Source organism: Branchiostoma floridae, chromosome 7 (genome assembly GCF_000003815.2).
Source record: "Branchiostoma floridae strain S238N-H82 chromosome 7, Bfl_VNyyK, whole genome shotgun sequence".
In the NCBI taxonomy this organism is placed as follows: Eukaryota; Metazoa; Chordata; class Leptocardii; order Amphioxiformes; family Branchiostomatidae; genus Branchiostoma; species Branchiostoma floridae.
In genome coordinates, this window is record NC_049985.1 from 9,787,059 (window position 1) to 9,805,351 (window position 18,293).

Consider the following 18,293-nt stretch of genomic DNA (forward strand, 5'->3'; position numbering starts at 1 on the left):
TGAGATGAAGTAGAGTGTTATGGAATCTCATCTGTGTTGGTAGTGATCATCTTTCTTCCAACACTAAGGTGTTGAAAATGTTATCCATGTACACCTTAGTGTTGGAAGCAAGTTTAGCCATGTACTTTAGAGTAGGTGGTGCTTCTACATGAACCATAATATTTCTCCCCACCTTCTCAGCCGGGTCTGTTCCCTCCTCTATGTTCTGCAGAGCGTTCTGTGCTCGAGCCAGCCGACCAGACAGGCTCAGCAGCAGGTTGGTAATCTTGTCTAGCTCATCCACAAACCGCTGGTACTTGTCAAACTCGTTAGACTTGGTCATCTCCTTCGCCCACTCTGTCACCTGGGGTGGGAGGGGGGCATGGTTAGTGATCAAAATACATTATGCAGTTTCTTACGGTTCTTACTATAAGTACTAACCTTTCCCTGTAACTTTGAAGTCATACAGAACATATTGATATTCATGTATCATAACAGGGTTTAAGTTACAACTGAATAGTATGAATCATTTCCACACACAACATCTGTGCATATCAGGTCAGTACTGTAGCCAGAAACTTTTGTATTAGAATTCAGATAGAATTGATTGACAATCAAACTATGCTGCTGCCAGGTATAGGGTCATGATACGGAGGATGTTGATCTGAAAGTTTGCTAGAACCTTTGAAATGTCACCAACTAAGTTGTTACCTGTTGTCCCAGCTCATTGTTCAGGTCAATCTCCTCCCGGATCAGATCCTCTGCCTTCCGCAGGTTCTCCAGCTTCTTACTGATGCTGTCAATCAGCTCCATCTGAGGGGGAGGGGGGCAGAAAACACGTCAGACACTGCAGTGAAAAATACTGATCTCTCATCACAAATATTTAACTATTCTTCTATTTTGCTAGTGAATGATCATATTAGGACACTTCTAAAACCTTTTTAGAGACGTCTTCGCACTTCCCCATGAAGAATTCACCACGAAACATCCTGAGTGGTCAGCAGGCAGCTACAACTCTTACTACCAAGCCAAGCCTAGAACTTTATATCCATAATGTCTGTTGACATAATGTCTGTGGCCAGTCTATCAACCAATCACCAGTTGAATAAGACTTGTGAATGTCTGCTCTTTGAGGTTACCTGCATTTTCATATGCAAATCAAAGATCACAGGAGGTGCTAATTACAAATGGCCACTATTGTCTAATCATTGGCACCTAGACTAAACATTTTCAATTCACAGCTTTGATTTCAATTTGCAGCTCAGACAAGGAATACTAATATACATGGACCTGGAGAAGTTCCAAGCTATGGAAGCTAACATACAGAAAGTTGGGAAACCAAGGAGGTTTTAAGTCTATCTATACACAGAAACCAACCCAGCCTATTAAATTGATATTACAAACTTAAAATGTGTTGAAATTTAAGTAGTCTATGTATCTTTTGCAGAGCCTGTCACTAACAACAACAACTGCCATGTTTACCAGAACACCAAGGAGCTTTTATATCATAAGAACACCAATCATGGCACCAAAAAACGTTTGGCTACAGGTGGGACGTACCAAGTCCCCTGGGAGGGTGCAGGTGGTAACAGATGAGCACATGTTTAGTAAACAGTGGGGGAAATGTTAGCAGACAAGTGATTTCCTCCTCACAACGACAGCTCAAAGTGTGGACAGAGCACATGCATAACTTGCAGGAAAGTTCTACAACTTCAGTGGTCAACTATAACAATTACTTTCATTGTTGTGATGACAGAGGCTTGCAATTCATGTAGCTTTCCACTATTTGGTGAATGCAGAGGTCAAAGTTAAATTTTGACAAGGGAAAGTGCATGGACATGATCTTTGTAGAATCGTTCTGAATTTGTCAAATCTATGATAACATTTGTAGTTGTAAAGATATTTGATTCTAATTCTATCAGTTTTCCAAATTTCCAACGTCTGCATTGGAAACTGACAGCTGTTTAATTTGCTGACTGAGGCTGTTTGAAGACTTAATAAAAGGTTGGAGACCTTCCTTTGTATACATGAAGGTAGGAAACCACCTGTGTGACAAGTGTGGTCTACTGTTGCCTAGCCTGGGGAAACAGTGCAGCCAGAATTAAACACTTCCTGGCCAGTCGCCACCCAAGTAGTTCTGAACCCACAAACCTCTGGGATAAACACCAATCAACAGCAACCAGGAGGGACGGAGGGGGGCATGTTACAACTGACAGCTGGCTTACTGAAAATCCATCCTTTTGTTGTTGATGACAAGAAAGAGTATACCTATATACAGGTATTTGTATCTGCATCTGCATAGCCAGTATAACTGCCCTTCATCGTAAAACATCAGCCTTGCAGGCAGCTGGTCATGTTACACTCAACAACATGTCAATCCTAACCTATGCATATCTACCTGCAAGTGTTGTTTGAAGCTATCTAATTCTAATGTGTCTACCCTTACAGGTCTAACCAACTGTCTTCACAAGCCTGCTGCTCTATAATGATGACAAAACCCACCTTCTTCTGGTCCAGCACCTCCTGGTCCTCCTCCTCCTCCACAGCTTCAGCCTCCTCCTCCTGCTGTCTCCTCATCTCCAGCATCATCTTAGCCTTGGCGGAGGACTCCGTGAAGTACGGGGAGGTGGGGGGCAGCTGCGTCTCGGACAGGCTCCTGCTGTGAGAGGGATGGGAACGATCGGTTGCTTTAGATTTGGAAAAGTACAGGAAGTCTAGTTCATTTAAGCCTTGTATGTCATCTTGCTAGGTCTGTAGGAAATATTACAATTAATTGAAAGAGTACACCTCTCCCTAGTGTGGTGTCTGTAGCAGCTTCCTTCAATACTGGAAATACTTCTTTTTCTATATCGCTGAACGAAGTACAACACCTTCTACTTCACACCCGTTTTCACCAGTACTCTGTAGTTCTCCAATATCATGTACTAATCTTCTGTTCTCACCTTGTTTTCAAAGGCTGGGACGTCTTCCCCTCTCCCGATTTCCCGCGAACAGAAGCGGCGCTGCTTCTTCTCCGTTCAGACGGCTGGAGAGGTTGAACAGCTTCAGGGAAACACTCGCGCATGTAGTCGGCCGTCTTGTGGTTCGGCTCCATCAGGATTTCCTTCAGGTTCTTGTCGTCACATCTGCAGAAGAGTCGAGTAGTTAGAGATGTATCAGCACAAGTTGCACTATCCTAAAATTCCTTCCAAAGTACGACTGATGACAAAACATTATCTTCTTGAAAAAACAGTACTATCTTATACATTATCTAGTACCAAAGAACCACTCACCTGTCAATGATGTCTTTTGCCAGTTCATCTGTTTTTATTTCCTCTGGCGTCTTCTGTCTGATGTGGATGGGGGAGATGCTTATCCTCTTCTCTCCGCTCGGCTGCCGTGTTCTCTCCGACTCATCTTTAAGACTAGACACGGAGGATCCTATACTCGGTGAGGAGTCCCTCGTTGGTACTGTATGTGAGTCCGAGGAGCCGCTCTTTTCCGAACTTGACCTTGAAGAAGACCTGCTGTGTTCTGAGCTGGGGGGTGAGGGTGTCTTGGAGCCCGAGCTGTCTGTTGGGGAGGAGATCTCGGAGGGGCTGACTGTTCTGGGGGGCATGGCCTTGGGGTGGGGTCTGCTGGGAGAGATGTGCTCAGGACTGGCTGTGGCTGGGCTGTGGTGCCTGGAGGGAAATGGCATTAAAAGTATTAGATCCAAGATGTTTACTGTGTCACAATGTTTAGCTATCTCAAAATCAAACAAGTACTGCAATGAGATCAAGATAAGAATGAAGAATTATTGTTTCAACAACTCAGCATCTCAACATCTTTTTCTATTTCCATAAAAAGACTACCTTTACATAAAAATACCTGGACTTAAAGGTCAAATCAGGAGGTAGATGTGGAAAAAATATGCAAGACTACATTTTCGTTTGTTGAATAGCTTCCTCAATACATTTAAATGTTTTAATGGCAAGGAAAATGTAGAGGACAGCCATTTGACAGACTAAGGTAATAACAACCATGTGTGCCTCTATTTTGTTGACCTTGGAGCTTTGCGAGGTCAAAGTTGCCCACAAAGTAACAGCATTTCAATTTCAGCTGTCAGTGAGTTTCAAGTGGGAGTTATCGCCAAGAATTCTCTGACCTTTACGAGGCAGTTTCTGGCCAATAAGAATTAATCTTGAGTATGAGGCAGGGCTTTAGCCAGCTCGAAATTTTTTTCCGTCAGCCAATTACAATCGTCGCCAAAACCGCGAAAATTAATTAGAAGGACTGAACTGAGACCTTGAAAAACGGGTTTTAATGAGATTATCGTATGCGAAAGGACGCCGACACACATTGTCAACAATCATAACAATAGCAAAACAAACAGTGTGTGGCTTTTACGGCCGTGAACGGCGTCCCCAAGCCGCCTGTAGCTTCCAACAAGGATTTTTGTCCGTCAAGGTTGACGGATTGGTTTTAAAATATTTCCGTCAGACGCAGCAAAGTTCCGTCAATTGACGGAAAAACGGACGCTGGCTAGAGCCCTGGTATGAGGGAGTAAATCTACAGGCAAAATGTTTATTATTCCAGCAGTTGGAATTCCGAATTTCATTAGTAGTAAACGACTTCTCCAGTTTCTCAAGCAGGACTTAAAAGCTTACAGGCAGGAGGTTGCTTGCCCTAAACTGGGAGTACCAATTCCGATTCCAAAATCTGGCCCTTAGATCGTAGGTATTTTCCATCGACCCAAGCATTAAGAACCCTGTCTATAATTGCCAACTGTCTACTATGACCATTTTCTTCAAGTCCACTGAGAGCCCACTGTAGGTAAGGGCTGATTATAGCACAGAGAATACATAAAGTATGATGATGATGTCTTACCTGTGGTTGTCCTGTCGAGGGGAATCCTCCACTGGTGGGGGAGGGGGTGGGGACTCCATGTCAACCCCAGCCTCCTCATCATGCAGCAGTTCAGGGGGAGGGGGCGGCAGGAAATCCAGGAACTCCATGGTAGGGGGTTCAGGCTCCGCAGGGGGTGGGGAGGGGGGTGGAGGGGGCAGCGGCTCTTCCTTCAGGGGGGAGATTTTCCTGACTCTTGCCTCGTGTACGCCGTTGACAGACTTCTTCTCCTCCCAGCTTCTGGTGGGCGACTTTGCCGCCACAAGCGCCTCCTTGTGTCTGAGGCTGGTACTGTCCTCGATGAACACGTCGCTTCCAGATGATCCATTGCTGAGTTTTCTGTCACTGTGAAGGAAAAAAAGGCAGACTGTTATTCAAAATGCCAGATACAAATGATGAATTGTTATGTTTCTCTTACCGGAAACAGAAAAATAAAGACTTCTCATTGTGTTGACATTAACATGTCACTGAGACAGTGGGAATATGGATTGAGACTTCAAAATGTGCTCTCCTCCCTCTCCCACATATGTAAGAAAGTAATCACTGGTCCCTGGCATCTATCCAGACAAATCAAGCCCAAAGCAATTGGGCCAGGCATAACCCTGAAGTCAACAACTCTTGCACCAAGCGTCTTCTTAAAAGTCATCTGTACACGTTGAATTAAAGTAATGCACAAGTGCTCTTCTACTTTTTCAAGTAGTGATATTCTGGTGAAAAATCAATGTTATAGCTTTTCATTTATATTGTAGAGGCATGTGTGTTAAAACTTAAATGTAGTGAAGGCAGAACAGTTGTTGACAAGGCAATGTAGATGTACTTCAGTGGTACTGTTTTACTGGCTTTCCCCGAAGTTACCTTATCCCATTCCATCCATAGTACTTGGAAATCAGAGGGAAAGTTGGAGTAGAAGTATTGGTATGCGGAAGTCTTCAGTCTACCATACATGAGTATACATGGCATTCCTATGATGCTGACAAGACACCTCATGATTGACCTTGAGACAGTCCTGATTACAGCCTTGCTTTCCTGACAGAATACTCAGAAAGCAGCAGACAGTCAGGTGCAGATTTCAATTTGGAGTCATTCCAAAGACTGCCAACTTCAATACCACCAAATAAGAAACCTTCCTGTAAAACGATAACTTATGTGTGACCTTAAGATTTCTAGTAGAATACTTGGAACTCGTTTAAGCATTATGAGCCAGATTGTGTTCAGAGTGCAAAGTTGAAGTCGGTCCAAAGTCTGCAAGATAAAATTTTTACTGCTTTCTTGGCTGTAAAACATCACATACTTAACCCTAACAAATTTCTCCAAGTAGAAGGGAATAGAATGTTGATAGTTGAAGCAGTCTGGGAGGATAAGTGCACAGAAGTACCAGTAGTTGAACTCATTCCAAAACCTGCCAACAGAAACGACAGTAAATTGTGCGACACATTCCAGCAGACAGAGTCAAACTAAAGGTGGTTAACTCATGACGCCATCATGATGTCAGCCCTAAAATAACAACGGATCTATCTATCGTCGCCACCCTTCTGGGAAACAGGTCTTTGGAAACATTCAACCTTTCCGGTTACCATGCCAATGGTGTTGTTAATGAAATGCCTGTCCAAGTGCAGCCAGGGTAACATCTGAACAGAAAGTGGTCTGTGAAAGTACTTTCCAAAAGCATGACTTTCTCATTGCCTTTCAGTACTCTCTTTGCAATCATCTTAACTCCAGTCCAAGCGTATAGCTGATACTGTCCCAGAAGCTATTTCCTTAAAAAAGCCTAAAGCCCTGATCAAACCAACCTCTTCCCTCCCAATCTAAACAGGGTCAGGAGACACATGAATGGACTTTACTCTTCCTTTTCACACCTACAGTTCCAAGAAGAGCTCTGCCCTTTGCCACTCCCAGATTTGTTGTCATCACAAACCCACCAGAAGTAGGACAAAACCATGTTTCCCACACAAAACAGCAAACATGGCCACTCCGGTAGCAACAGACATGCTCAACTGGTCATGTGATTAAAACTTGCTTATCTTCAAGCAGATGTAAGACTTGGGCTTGTCTTTATCCTCATTTTTCTTCATCTTTTCATTGTCCTTCCTGGCTAGTAATATGCAAGGCACTAACTAAAAAAAGTGAGCCAATATCAACTGCAATATAGATTTCTTGCTTTTAAGGAATCTTTTAATCCCTTTCTGACAAGGTTTCAATCTACAGGAATTCGAATTAGATCTACTGTCTACCATCCTGCCACACTACATCTATACGGACTCCCTATCTCACCTTTGTCGAAAAGTTATGGCATGATTCTCATTCCTACAAGAGTGACTTAGGACTTGGAATGTTACTGTTCTATGGTCCTTCTACAGTGAGTCCAAGTTCTCTTTTGGACATGAGTCACAATATGCCCTATCCATTGTGGCACTTGCTAATGATCATGTGAAGGCAGGAACCCCAAACACAAGTTCAAAGAAAACTTCCCTTTGTACTTTAAATTCAAAGTGACAAGCGTTGGAAGTTCAAAGTGACAAGCGTTGGAAGTTCCCTGTCAGACAGAGCCCCGCTCATGAGTCACGGCTGTCCTGCCAGCGGTCCCCAGCCGCACCTGTCCGTGATCTCGGGCAGACGGGAACCAGACCAGACAAGGACACCACAAATGACAAGGTGGTTTCTGCGACTTTCCCTCTCTGTCTCTAGTTAGTGTCACACCCAGTGTGTAGGCTTGAATACTGTACTGTACTATCCTGCAATATAACTGTTCATCAGACCAGACAAGGCCACCTGAAGTGATGAGGTGGTTTCCCTCTCTGTCTGTGGGGACAGACACACCCAGTGGCCAGTGTGGGGGTACAACAGTGCCTTGAATGATAAAAGTGACTATTATAGAAACTATGACTTAGCATGATAGCAGGCTGTACATAAGAAAAAAAAAGGATTAACACTAGATAAACACGCCATAGCTGACAGGGTGGCTTTCCGTCCCTGGTGGCTGTTATGCCCAATACTGATATTATATTCTGACTGCCTTATGCCAGACCTATGAAGCTAACTCTCTGGTAAGAAACCACTGAGTTATAGCTCCACAACAAACCAGGTGTAAAGAAACATGCTACTTCATTTGGTATCTCACTGTTATTGATACGACACAGTGGTATGTTTTCAATTCCTGCATGGAATCCATGCATGTTTGGAGTCTACCTTGGGGGTAGGAACAGAATGGCTGTGTAGAATTTCTGTTGTTTATGATAAGCTGAAAGAAATTGTTCAGTGCAGTCTTAATGAAAATAAAAGCTATTCTGAAGAAAAAGGGAAAGTTGACAATAAAAACATGAGCGGAGTCTGATACGATTACACAGAAACCAAACCAAACCAAACCAAACCAAACAAATATGCTGTCGTGGTGTCAAAGTGTTTATGTCATGACATTTCCACTTCTAAAAACTTATACCTTATGCTTTTCAAGCGTCAAGACGAGCACGAAACATCTATAGGCTAAACGTCCTGAGGGAAACATACAATTATTGCTGCCTGCATGTTGGTGTGATATAAAGTTCCATCCATGCACATCCATGTACTAACTACATGTATGTTGAGAATACCAATACTTTTAACTGTTCCCAAATGAAAGTATCACTCACCTACTAAGAGCCAGGATCAGACGTTGCATATTGTCCACAAACACTGTCAACTGAGCCTTCATCACAGGGCTCATCCCGTACGGCACCCTTTTAGCCATCATGGACTTCAACTTCAACAAGCAAATGCAGCAAAGAAATGTCTCCTTGGATTTTTCAAGTCCTACCAAATGCCTCTCTCTGAAGGATTGCAAGACTTTAAAGGTTTGCTTATCTCTCAGACTTTGAATCACCAAATGGCCTTGATGGTTTAAGTCTTCAAGACTTTGAATCACGAAGTTTACTCCTTGACGGCTGACGCCTTCTGAGCTCCCAGACTTTGAGTCACCGACCCAATCCAGCGAAGTCTCTGCTTTGACGTCACAAGAACTTTCGCCGCACACGACCCAGAAAGGGAAACATCCTATCCTGCGTGCAGCACTGTCATCACGGACTGCCAATCTCTCCACAGAACAGTCTGATGCACTCTTGATAAGAGCAGGAATGACGCGGCTGGATTGTGCCCAACTCTTGATATGTTCCACTCTTGTGGTTTGCAGAGTATGACGTATCAGAGCTGACAATGGTGGAATAAAATTTGCCCAAGTGCAGATAACTTCCAACTCCGAAGGAATGGCTGACAAACTATGGGAGAGCCTGAACTTGGCTGAAGCACTCAAGGTAAGACTAAGAGCAGAAATGATATGGCTGGATTGTGCCTAACTCCTGACAATTTCCCACTCTGCGGTTCTGACCTGTCTGGTATTTCCAACGGCCACGACTCTGCCTTGTTTTGCCTCTAAACAGGAAGTGGAACCCTGACCCCAAAGGCAAACAGGAACTGCGACCCTCACACTTGGATCAAAAAGCGAACGGAAGCAAAAGTACAAAACCGCTCGGTGATGACCAACCGTTTAAGCGTACACATGCACCTTCACCCTAACACATGTGAGTCATAGCTTTCATTCACAAAGACTAAGTCCAAAGTACAAAGACATCTGTACCCCAAACAAAACTCTTCTGCAAACTTGTACTATCAGCAGTGTTGTTGGCCGTCTGCTTGCGTGTGCTTGTTTGTTTACACCTTGTTTACCAGTGAGACAATGTGTGCACACAACTGCGCTGCGGCTTTGCTGATGACATCACAAGGAAGTCACACAGGATCTCTGTAAACAGTTTGTTACACAAAATCAAGCGCTTTGTTTTCTTTGGACGGAAAAAAATGCTCTTCAAGCACATCTCCACACTGGCTACTCCTAGCATACCTGGGCACCAAAGGTATTCACCAAAACAAAAGCAATTAGTAAATTTACTTGGAACACAATTTTCTCAAGCACTTTGAAAACCTCCTTCTTTGTCATACTTCAGAATAAAACCATCACAAATTGACAAAAAGAAAATCAATCAGAGGTATCCTGTATAGCACTAGCACTCTCCCAAGATATCATTACAATAACTTGTCAACCTTAATTCAAATCTCCTTTCCTTTCCACAGCTATAAACTCTTTTTTGCTTTCTATCTAACCTCTTTGATTAGCTTATAAAAATAAGTGGTGGCTGTAACAGAAAATCCTATCAATCTCTGTAGGATCTCCAAGGGAAGGAACTGCTCAATGTTATCAGAAGAGGAATCTCAGGAATTTCTTTCTCAGTGGCCTTGAGAGATACTCAGCAAACTATTTCTGGTGCATCCTGTCTTCATGGAGGCGTTGATATGCAGCAAAAATGTTGATAAGTTGGCTATTTCCTCTTAGGAAAACACTATATACAGTCAAGGAGAGGCCAAACAAGCTATTACTTATTTAAATGACTGAATCATCATGTATCTACATGACTTGTGATATTGCTTTGTAATAATGACATAGATTTTACTGTATAAGCTAGGCAACAGGTTGAACTACAAGACTTGAAGTTTTGCTAAATTTTTCCTTCCTTTCCAAAATTACAGTGGGCAGTATTTGAATGTCACATTCTTTCCCAATACCTAGTTCTATTTGTCATCATAACAATAGCTGTTGTACCTTTCAAATGCAGCAACAACTTGAACAAGTACTACACATCTCACAACAGGTGAAACATGGAGTACCTATTCTATCACTGTAGGAGCAATTGTTTACCATGCATTATCCTGCCCAATTAAGTCTTCAACACATTAGCGGTTCTAATGAACTTTGTTGAAAGTATTAAAGGCCTGGAACCCCGCTGTGGTTGTTTGTTTTGTACGCACAACAGGGATCTTCTGTGTTATATTAAACAGCGGAAGCCACACATCTGCTTGAAGATCATGCTTTTCCTCTAGCTCAGTTAAACGGATGCTGATCTTGTGGAAAACATGAGTGTTGCCAGCATGAAAAAAACCTTATTCTAGTGGATCCATAAAGGTACAGATGGGGCAAACCTTTTACCCAGAACCCTGTTGCATTTTCCACCTTCATTAGAATTCCCCATCATCTCATGTTTCCCTGAGCTCACAGATATGTGGTACTGTTTGTTTGTCAGTTTCACACACCATTGTTTGGTTGATCTGAGCCTTCAGCATTCTTCCTGTACTGGTCATACCTTGTCGATGTACACATATGCTGACTTTGCAAGCAAAATATCAAGCTGCCATTTTTCATCTTGGTTATCTAGATTTATCTCGCAGCCTTGCGGAAATCCTGCTTTCCACCCATAACATATCTGAGAAAAATGATACAATTGAAAACATACTCTTGCCAACATTAATCAGCTAGAAAGCTTAGGGGGAATTCCTACCAGCTCTGCAAAATTAATATCTCGTAAAATCTCCTCTTTCCATTTCCTGCAGGATCCATTTCCATTAAATCGGCTTCCGTTGACCCATTTCCAAGGCCAGACCAAGTTTGATAGCTGTTGCCTGACCTCATTTAAATCATGAATTGCAAACAGAAGAGTTATGAGAAAGCGAGTGACAGTAGTGTGCATGTAGTTCTGGGAATTTTAAACTATGATCATAGTAAATAGCTTTGAGAAGTGATGAAGGGCTGATGTAAGGCCAGTTTGGCTGTCAGTACAAAGATAAGTAAATGTGATCCCATTATCTAATCGCCCATGCCCTTCACTCTGATATCTACAACAACACTGGCAATCTTAATGCAGACACTGGATGACAGATCATAACAAGGTTACAACCGTCCCTGTGTGTATCTGCTTGGAGATTACGAGAATGGCAGCTGCCTTCCATGGCTTTATTAGTTATCCCTGCTTACATACCTTACTCTATTATTCATCCTTTTCAACAAAAATATCTTATTTATTTAGAGCTCCCTGGTCTTCCTAACAATAATAATCAAGCCAAAGGTTGTTTACTTTTGTATAACCAGTGAGGAAGTGACACTATAGCTCACATTCACAAAAAGAGGCAGGAAGAAAGGATCGAAACAACTAACGGAAACATGGATTGGCTGTCTTGTTTATACAAATTGCATTTTTGTGTCCTCAACATTCCAATGGTATTTGACAACTTCACAATAAAGATAATAAAATGTGGATTTTGATTTCTTATCTACTATAAGTATAACAAATTTTCTCAGATAAAAAATTTGCTGACATTAATCATTTGTCAATGTTATCAAGTACAATGTATTATGAAGCTTGAGTTGGTGCAGTTTTATAATCTGATGGATGGTGAGGGTAAAAAATAGATACTATGCCACAGGAGAATTGAATGACAGAAAACTGATTAAATCATGTCAAAGAAACTTTAATAGTCCTTTCCTGTCCAGTCCTCAGCTATTCCAGGAGTTTGATCATCCAAACATGATAACACTGTGCCTTCCTATGGGAGCCCCTTTAGAGAAGCACATGGGACATAATAACTGTTCATCAATTGAGGCAGGAAAGTAACTTTCTGAAGTTTCTCCCACATAACCTCCTAGAGAGGCCTGTATCAGGCATTAAACTTCTGAAAACCACACCAAGGATGGAAGAACAATTGTCTGGCCCTACTGTGCATTGTAGATATATAAACAGAAACATTGATATCAGATCTTGTCTGTAGGTGAAGCTATTAAACTTTTGGGTTCCATCTGTTTTGACTTGAGGCTTTCTGCAGTGTCACTCAAATGAAGACAAATCGTTGGTACCACATAAATCAAATTGAGAACTTATGACTATGAGACACCAGGACTTCTCACAGACAAGTGCTTAACTTATGGAAAGAAGCCCTAAGTTATCAAAACAAAACTACCCTCCCAGGTCAGGATCCCAAGGTTGTGGGAAAGACAGTAAATTGCAATTACTGAGAAGCGTTGGGTCAAACCAGGGGAAGGACACATGTACTCCCCCACTCAGCCTATCCACAAACGGACAAAGCAAAACCAATACAATGCCTTGGTTTTTAGACTGAAAGTAAAGAAACTTGGCCATTCACTCTCTGAAGCTGTTTCTCTGAAACTGTGTGTACCAAGGTACAAACTTTCCCTAACGTGGTAGACTCAATTCTAACCTCAATTAAGTTGATTTTCCACTTGTTTTAAGTCTAAGAACCAAAAACGTGAGTTGTGGTGGCCTCAATAGTCTATCTACAACAGATCGGACCATGGGAATCAACCTGATGTTTTTTGACATCTGCTGACCACCTCAGCCTCAAAGGACTCATTGTACCACTGTGCTCAGACCATATGTTCTACTGACATTGTCTGAAAATAATGTCTTCCTTCAGGGTGTATGATGTAAGGTAAGAAGAAGGCCCTAAAGCATTTAGGTATATGATATCATGAGCTGGAAATTCTCAGACCACCAAGATGGCAATCCTCAAGAGACATACATGTGGAAAATAACACCTGAAGTAACCCACCCCGAAAGGTTTGAAATACAATTTTGAAGACAATGCAGACATTCTACAGCTTGTATCCTACTGGCTTGTCTTGTTTCTAGAAAATGAGATGAATCACTGCTCTGAATACAATGACACAGTTTCACACCAACAAAATGTAAACATTTCACATTTCAGGCTGGACAGAACCAGCAACAGAAAACCCATTTGTGGATCTCCACCCCTTGAAATCATCATGGCAAAACTCCAAAGGAAACAACAGTTGGCTGGCAAAAAGCTCACCTGTTCTGCAGAATTAGTACCAAGTCTGGTAAGGTTTGGTGAAGACTCATTGTGCCAGTGGTATGGTGATAACAGAAGCTCTCTGCAGGGCAAAGTGGAGTCTCTCTCAGCCTGCCTCACAGGCTCAGTGTGGAAACAAGGCCTTTTGTTTCCCCAGAGGACTTCCAAGTGAGCAATTGACTCCCCATCCAATCAGAACACAGGATGGGGATCATCTGACTTGCAAATCATTCCTGGCGATATCAAATCTATTTGCTGTATGTCTGCTTTAAGTATACAAAATGTATTCAACAATCATCAGAATCACCAAGAAGTTACCGAGAACAGATGATCAGGATGATAAGAACAACGCTTGTTTTCCCCACGTCTTTAACTGATACTGTGAAATGTAAGAGAACACAGCTAGACATCTGATAATGCCTTCGTATGGAAAACTGATTTCACACCTCAGTGTCAAAGGTCTTAAACCCAAGTCCCTGTATGGCCTCCCTCCCTCCCCTGAGAAAGAATCCTATTATTACCACACTCTTCACAGACCCAAACATCACTCCTAATGAAAGTACATTATGCCTGTGTTATGAAATTGTAATTATATCTCTGTGGCTCCCTTTGGAAGCAATTTGTGGCTAACTGAAAGCACCTGGTGGGAAGTGAAGCAGTGGACAAGAATGTTATCCCTATAGGAAGTCAAAATAAGCGGGGCTTCTAAACCAGTGACCTTAAACCCTCCAGTGTCACGGAGAGGGGCGGACCTCAGAGAGGTTAGGTCAGACATCCCCAGGTGTACTCAAGAAACTAACAATCAAGGAGAAATCTGCCACTGGCTGAGGTAAGTCGTCAGATCAACAAGGCTTTCTTGAGAGGATGTTAGAAAGTCTAACAAAATATTTAGACAAATTCTGTCTTGAAACAGGCTCCAAACATTATCCCATCACTACTTAGAGTACTATTCAACTGTGTCCAAGTTTTCGAGCTTGTAGGTACTGTCTTGCTTTGGATGCCTGGGGTGGGGTTGGGGGTGAGGTTTTGATAAATGCATAAATTGCTTATCTTGCACTTCAGCAATATTTTTTTAGACTCTGGGGTTGGGAACCAAAGGACTGTACTGAGATGGCCTGACAAGGTAGACATGTCATCATAAGCTTTGGTTTACCACTGTCCAGTATGAGGAAGTGTTTTAAGTGAAACCAGGTTTGGACAACTCAACACTTGTGACCCCAGGCGGCCTCCAGTGCTGATGTAAGGGGGATGAGGCAGACAGACCTTGGAAGAAATGCACATGTATCTAAACAAGGGCTGACAATGTATTAGTAAGCTCTACATAGCGACAAATCAACTGCTTACAAAGTACTTTATCTGAGTGAGCCTGGATGTGGAAGTAACAAAGTGGCCTCTGTGCCTTTTAGCATCCAAGAAATTTCTTTCTAAGAAAGAGGGCCCCCAAGGGGGGGTACCGACAACGCTCTACGCTAAATTCGGGAGGGCCGGCTACGTAATACGCTAAATTATGGACGCTTCATTACGCTCTACGCTAAATTACGAAATTTCATAATGCATTATGCAAATATTTATTGTCTTTTGGCTGAACTCCGCCGACGGCAGAACATGTGAAGATGAGATCTAAACAAAACTGATAATTCCATCAATAAGATTAAAACTTAACTTCTAAAGACGTCTTGCTGGCCAAAGGCGGCGACAGCAAATTTCTTATGTGACGTAATTTTCAGCACTTGTAGCACCGAAAGCGGAGGCGCGACAATCCTAGGGCGTCCGGAGGCATGCTCCCCCGGGAATATTGTGAAATCTTGACCCTCTGAAACGCCATTTTAAGCATTTTGAAGGGCAAATTTTGCTCACAGACTAAGCTAAGTTAAATAGCATCCAATTAGAAATTCACATGGTTTTAGCTTTAAGCTGGGCAACGCCCCCAAACATCATTTTCAGATTTCGAGTGCCGAAAGCACGAACTGTCGTTAGGTAGGTACGGGAAAATTTTGAAATTTTTACCCTCTGAAACACCATTTCCTGCATTTTGAGGGACAAATTTTGCTGGCAGACCATATGCTCAATGTAATGACATTTCTGTCAGAGAAACGTCTTTGAGGGCGACGAGCGCCGGAGAGTCGTGAGCGCCGGAGGCTAGGCCCAAGCCGTCGCAAGCCTTGGCAAGGGCCGCCCGGCGCCCGGAGAAAAATTGAAATCTCGACCCTCTGAAATGCCATTTCCTGCATTTAAGGGGCACATTTTGCTTGTTAACTAAGCTAAGGTCGGTAAAAAGATTTCTACTAGTTGGGGGACGACGCTTCCGCAACATATTTTCACCATGTCCAGTGCCGAAGTGTTGAGCCATAGCAAGAGAATGTCCGGCGAAATTTTGAAATCTGGACCCTTTGAAACGCAATTTCCAGCATTTTCGCGGATAAAATTTGCCGGTAGACTAGTTAAGTTTAATGAAACTTTGATTACGCTTGACGAAAAATTAATATGAATTACGTTTTACGGTAAAATCCGGTTAGCTTCTACGTAATACGTTAAATTAAAGGGGCCAATATCGCTCGACGCAAAATGCACCGATTACGCTCTACGTTGAATTCGAGCGGTCCCGCTATGGAGTACGTAGAATTAAAACCGCCGATTACGCTCTACGGAAAAGGGCTTTGGGGCCCCCAAGAAAATCTGTCCCTGTCCAGTAGCAGGTTTGCACAACTCAACACCTATGTCCCCAGGCTACCTCAAAAGCTGGTGTGAGGGTGCATCTGGCTGCATGCAGACAGACATGAACCCTTCTCAACAGGTGCATGGGGGCGGCAGCTGTCAACAGGAAAATTAGCACCACATTCGGGCCTCCCACCTCTGGTAATCACTCACTTAGCCCAAGTGTGAACTCAGGAAGATGGGAAATTTGACAGGACTCAAGAGAAAGTCAGGGCTGATTGATGGATGCAATTTGAAAGAGATTTTCCAGTGAATCTTCTCTTCAAGAAGTAGAAAGACATTTAGCAACAACCTCTAGAGACTAACAAAAATAAATTAACAAATAATTTTTGTCATTGATATACCATGTACATGTGCTTCTTGGAAGTCTGAATAATACAGCAGACATGCCATGTTCTGCTGTTTTCAATATCAAAACAAACACTAGAAACAATAACAAAACAGCAATCGACACCTTAGCAGGACATCTTTGGGAAAAATGTACAGAATTTCCTGTTGACATCATGGTCTTCTTTCAGCATGTGAAAAGATGAGAAACCATCTTGTGTACTGTGCAACAAAAAACCTTGGACTGCAAGAACATCTGCTTTACATGTACCGTGTATTATCTGTAAATATGAAAGTTTTGTATGTAAAGCTTATGCTACTTTCCAACTTGGAAATGACCAGACCATGTACCATTATTTTGCCCTCCTATGTCAGCTTGGAGGTTAGCTAGTAGTCTCTACCAGACTTCCACCTGGCTAAATACTAATCATTTGAGGGGACTATGGCCTTGCTAGGAATAAAAGCCTAGTAGGAGTTAATTGGCCTTAGAATGAATTGGCTGGCCAAAGGGGAACATGAATCTAAGCGTGGACTGACTCCCCTGGCCAATTTCTCGATTTTTTTGCCGAATTCTAGGATCCCCGCACCCACATAGGAAGGCCTGGTGGAGGCTAGTTATGTAGGGCCACAGATGGCAGTAAAGATTCCCCACACAGGCAGGGGCCATGAATATGCAGCGCCCCCTTGTGGGCGGACAGCTCACACCTGGTGCATGACTGAAGCCCAGCAGGAGGGGAGGGGGCAGGGCAAAATCAACTGGGCGTGAAAATCCTCCAATTGATTGGCTTCATCAGGCTGATGGCAGCTAAATGACTCATTAGGTGGGGGTGTTCACACCTGCTAATTGCCACATAAAAATGTTTATCACACATGTTTGCTGACTGAAAAGATTTTAAGGGCCTACCAAATATATAGAAAAAAGCTTCCACAAAACCGATTTCAAATATCTAGGGCAAAATTGCACTTACAAATATTGGTTGCTCCAAATGCAAGAATGCCATGATGCAAAAACTGTTTCACACAAGATTACATCTCAAGGGCACAGGCCTCTACTAGGGGTGCTATGAGTACAGCCAAACGAGCATGTCTAGGGTTTGAAATACCTTACCTGGTGTCCATCCTATTCTAGGAGGGCCCCCAAGGGGGGGTACCGACAACGCTCTACGCGAAATTCGGGAGGGCCGGCTACGTAATACGCTAAATTATCGACACTTAATTACGCTATACGCTAAATTACGAAATTTCATAATGCATTATGCAAATCTTTATCGTCTTTTGGCTGAACTCCGCCGACGGCAGAACACGTGAAGAGGAGATCTAAACAAAACTGATAATTCCATCAACAAGATTAAAACTTAACTTCCGTAAAGACGTCTTGCTGGCTAGAGGCACTGAAAGCGGAGGCGCGCCAATCCTATGGCGTCCGGGGCATGTTCCCCCGGGAATATTGTGAAATCTTGACCCTCTGAAATGCCATTTTATGCATTTTGAAGGACAAATTTGTTCACAGACTAAGCTAAGTTAAATAGCATCCAATTAGAAATTCACATGGTTTTAGCTTTAAGCTATTGAGGGCAACGCCCCCAAACATCATTTTCAGATTTCGAGTGCCGAAAGCACGAACTGTCGCAAGGTAGGTACGGGAAAAATTTGAAATTCTTACCCTCTAAAACACCATTTCCTGCATTTTGAGGGATTAATTTTGCTGGCAGACAATGTAATGACAT

At 42.7% G+C, this 18,293-nt stretch overlaps 1 protein-coding gene across 6 annotated transcripts in view; it reads right to left on the reverse strand.

Moving 5' to 3' along the window:
* LOC118420246 (protein Shroom3-like) overlaps positions 1-18,293 on the reverse strand; it is a 97,465-nt gene that overhangs the window by 2,660 nt on the left and 76,512 nt on the right. For 5 of the 6 annotated variants that reach the window (XM_035826967.1, XM_035826969.1, XM_035826971.1 and 2 more), the window contains 6 exons: positions 4,828-5,190; positions 3,252-3,641; positions 2,922-3,104; positions 2,482-2,638; positions 691-792; positions 173-343 (listed from right to left, as the gene is read on the reverse strand). In XM_035826967.1, the coding sequence (XP_035682860.1) occupies positions 173-343; positions 691-792; positions 2,482-2,638; positions 2,922-3,104; positions 3,252-3,641; positions 4,828-5,190 (1,366 nt within the window). The remainder of the gene's footprint in view (positions 1-172; positions 344-690; positions 793-2,481; positions 2,639-2,921; positions 3,105-3,251; positions 3,642-4,827; positions 5,191-18,293) is intronic. The other variant, XM_035826968.1, reaches the window with a different exon arrangement.